This window comes from Olea europaea, unplaced genomic scaffold (genome assembly GCF_002742605.1).
Source record: "Olea europaea var. sylvestris unplaced genomic scaffold, O_europaea_v1 scaffold1185, whole genome shotgun sequence".
Taxonomy (NCBI): domain Eukaryota; kingdom Viridiplantae; phylum Streptophyta; class Magnoliopsida; order Lamiales; family Oleaceae; genus Olea; species Olea europaea.
In genome coordinates this window covers 72,446-75,187 of record NW_019229260.1, presented here as the reverse complement: position 1 = coordinate 75,187, position 2,742 = coordinate 72,446, and the positions used below count along the sequence as shown (strand labels likewise).

The window sequence follows — 2,742 nt, the reverse complement described above, 5'->3', positions numbered from 1 at the left end:
GGGAAATAAATTTCCAGGTGCCTTTTTTTTTTTTTTTGGGCAATGGAAACAAATTCTATCTATAATTATAACAAATTATATCCCTTTAATTGACAATTTCCTTGAAATCCAAAGCCAAACAAACACCAAATGATACAAAATTTCAACATTTTTTAGGTGAAAAATTATACCAATTAAACAAATTTAATTGACAATTCCCATAAAACAAGTTCTAGGCAATTCAATTCCTTAGAATTTATTTTCTTTCCACCCAAATTTCATCCTTGCAATTAAACGGACCCTTAATGTTCTTACTTTTTTGCGACTCGAGGTATTTGTCTAAGTTGAATATCAACTAGTGTTATGCGGTTAGATAGATTTCTCAATTACATTTGTTTGCCGACTCGTGATCGTAAATGTAACCTTTGAGGGACACTTCTTTGACATTATATGTCCAGTTACATTTAATTTGATTTGCCTAGTTTGAGAATGGTTGTTTTCATCATTTGGAATTTTCAGTGTTCTAGTACCGATTGGTCTTTTTTTAATTAAACTACTTTTTCTTTAACTTGGTTATTGACACGTGTTTTAATTATTACAAAAAAGGCTCCTGAGTTGCATATGGAGATCCACAAGCATGGTTTCGCTCAGCAGGCTATGGGAGCAGGTCCTTCAGCATCTACAACTACGAAGGTAATTTGTTCTCTACATCGATTCCTTTTGATGTTTCTTTCTTGAAGACTTAGTGCAAGCAATGCTGTTAAGTAACTGTTCAATTCACAATTGTTAAAAATGAGATTATTGATGACTTCTCACTTTCGCTTTCTTCATTTACAAGGTTCTGGAATGAAGTTCAAATTAAAATTTTTTATGGAGTTGCTTAATAACCCTGCATGATAGTCAAACATTTGTGGTTTCATTATTCTTGTTATTGGCTCTCTAAACCAGATGATATGTTTAGACATAACTTTTAAGCACGTTTTAGGAATTTTTTTTAATCTTTGGGGTATCTTTTCCAAAACGGCTTATGATTGGTTACTCATCAGCAATGAAGCAAGAACAATGAAAGTCTTTTGCCACTTCTATGTGCACCATGGTTATGCCTTTTTTGCACATCTTGAACTGCTTTGTTATGTTATTATATCGTGAACTTCTATGACCACTTCATTATTAGTATATTGTTTTCTTTTCTTTTTGCCTTCGGAATAGTGGTGGGGTGCTGAACCACATTCCAACCCCAGCCAAATGAAAAAAAAAGGGGGAAACAGATTTAAGTCCTGCAATGAGGTGACTTCTTGAATGAGGCATGCTTCTATGACTGTTTCGATCGTGTCGATGAAGGAATGGATGTTTGGGGTTCATTATAAATAGATTTTGAAGAAAAATGTGTTTTGAAAACGTGATTTTTTTTGGAGAATGTATGGTTAAAAAATAAGTCACAGTTTTTGGTTTACATGTAATAATATGTTATTGGAGAATGTGTAGTTGAAAATAAGAAAGAGAAAAGTGCATTTTTTTTTTTTTTTTCAAAAAATGAAGCACAAAAGGGCTAAGTTTCTGTCATTTTGAGAATCATTGTCATAAGATTCACACATTATTTGGTATAGAGTATGAGCAGGTTGCAAAATCAAAAGAATATTTGATTTTCTCTTGTGCATTTGAATGCTTGCTTTGCTGAAAATATTTCATGCATGATGTGTTTGCCCCCTTTTAAAGTTTTATGGGGATGAAAATGATGTATTAGAAGCATATACATATATATTAGTCTTTATTGGCCATTCTTTCTGGGATGATTTTTTGTGCTTCTCATTTTGTATGTTGTATTGGCGCATGTTCCCTCCTTGCTTCCCATTGAATGAAGCAAACTAACAAATAAAGCACATAAACTTCCTGATTATTAACCTTCTTTAATTTTCATTCTGTAGTTTAACTGATTTTTTTTGCTACTTGGACGGAATAAAGCAAATGAAGAAATAACCGTACAATCACATCATATATTTGCACAGAACTTTGATTGCCACTTCCCATTCTGAAAATAAAAAAATGGAACCTTTAAATCCCAAGGCATGCTGGATTTGTTGTTTTCCGATTGCTTATTATTGTATGTTATGTTTTCTACAGCAGCAGGGAACGAAGAAGAAGAAGAGTAGCGACCTAAAGTATGACATTTTTGGGTGGATAATACTTGCAGTCGGCATTGTTGCGTGGGTGGGATTTGCAAAATCTCACTTGCCTCCGCCTCCTCCAAGATAAGCTCGATATGTTTTGCCTTGGGTGACCTGCTTAAATTTTTTTTTAGATGGATCAAGTCACGGATAAAATACCAGTATGCCGCTGCCGCTAGTGAATTTTTGTCCCAGAGCTTGCTTTTATCAATGTTAACTAAATAAGAAAATATATGTTTGCATCCTGTCGTATTTTATTTTATACATTGTCATAAATGATTAGATTTATTGTGCCATGATATTTTGTTGATTCTGTTGTTGAGGTGGGATTTTGGGACCATTACCGTGATTGATTAAGCCTTATACGCTATGTACAAATTTAAGGGTCCGTTTGATTGTTAGAATAGAATTAGGTGGAAGGAAAACGAATTTCAAGGAATTGAATCGTCTAGAACTTGTTTTGTACCCCGTTTGAGCCTCATTATTTCTCATTATATTAAATTAAAATTTTCTCTCCCATACTTTTAACCACACAATCTTCAATAAAATAATATTACACGTAAATCAAGAAATTTTTAACTACTCATTTTTCAAAAAA

The 2,742-nt window shown here is 33.0% G+C and overlaps 1 protein-coding gene across 2 annotated transcripts in view; it reads left to right on the top strand.

Moving 5' to 3' along the window:
• The window catches only part of LOC111373953 (mitochondrial import receptor subunit TOM20-like), a 4,626-nt gene extending 2,170 nt beyond the window's left edge, over positions 1-2,456 (top strand). Inside the window, exons 5-6 of one of the 2 annotated variants that reach the window (XM_022996557.1) lie at positions 586-672; positions 2,104-2,456. In XM_022996557.1, the coding sequence (XP_022852325.1) occupies positions 586-672; positions 2,104-2,232 (216 nt within the window). In that variant the 3' untranslated portion in view covers positions 2,233-2,456. Of the gene's footprint in view, positions 1-585; positions 673-2,100 lie in introns of both variants that reach the window. The other variant, XM_022996556.1, reaches the window with a different exon arrangement.
• Positions 2,457-2,742: the final 286 nt, after the last annotated feature.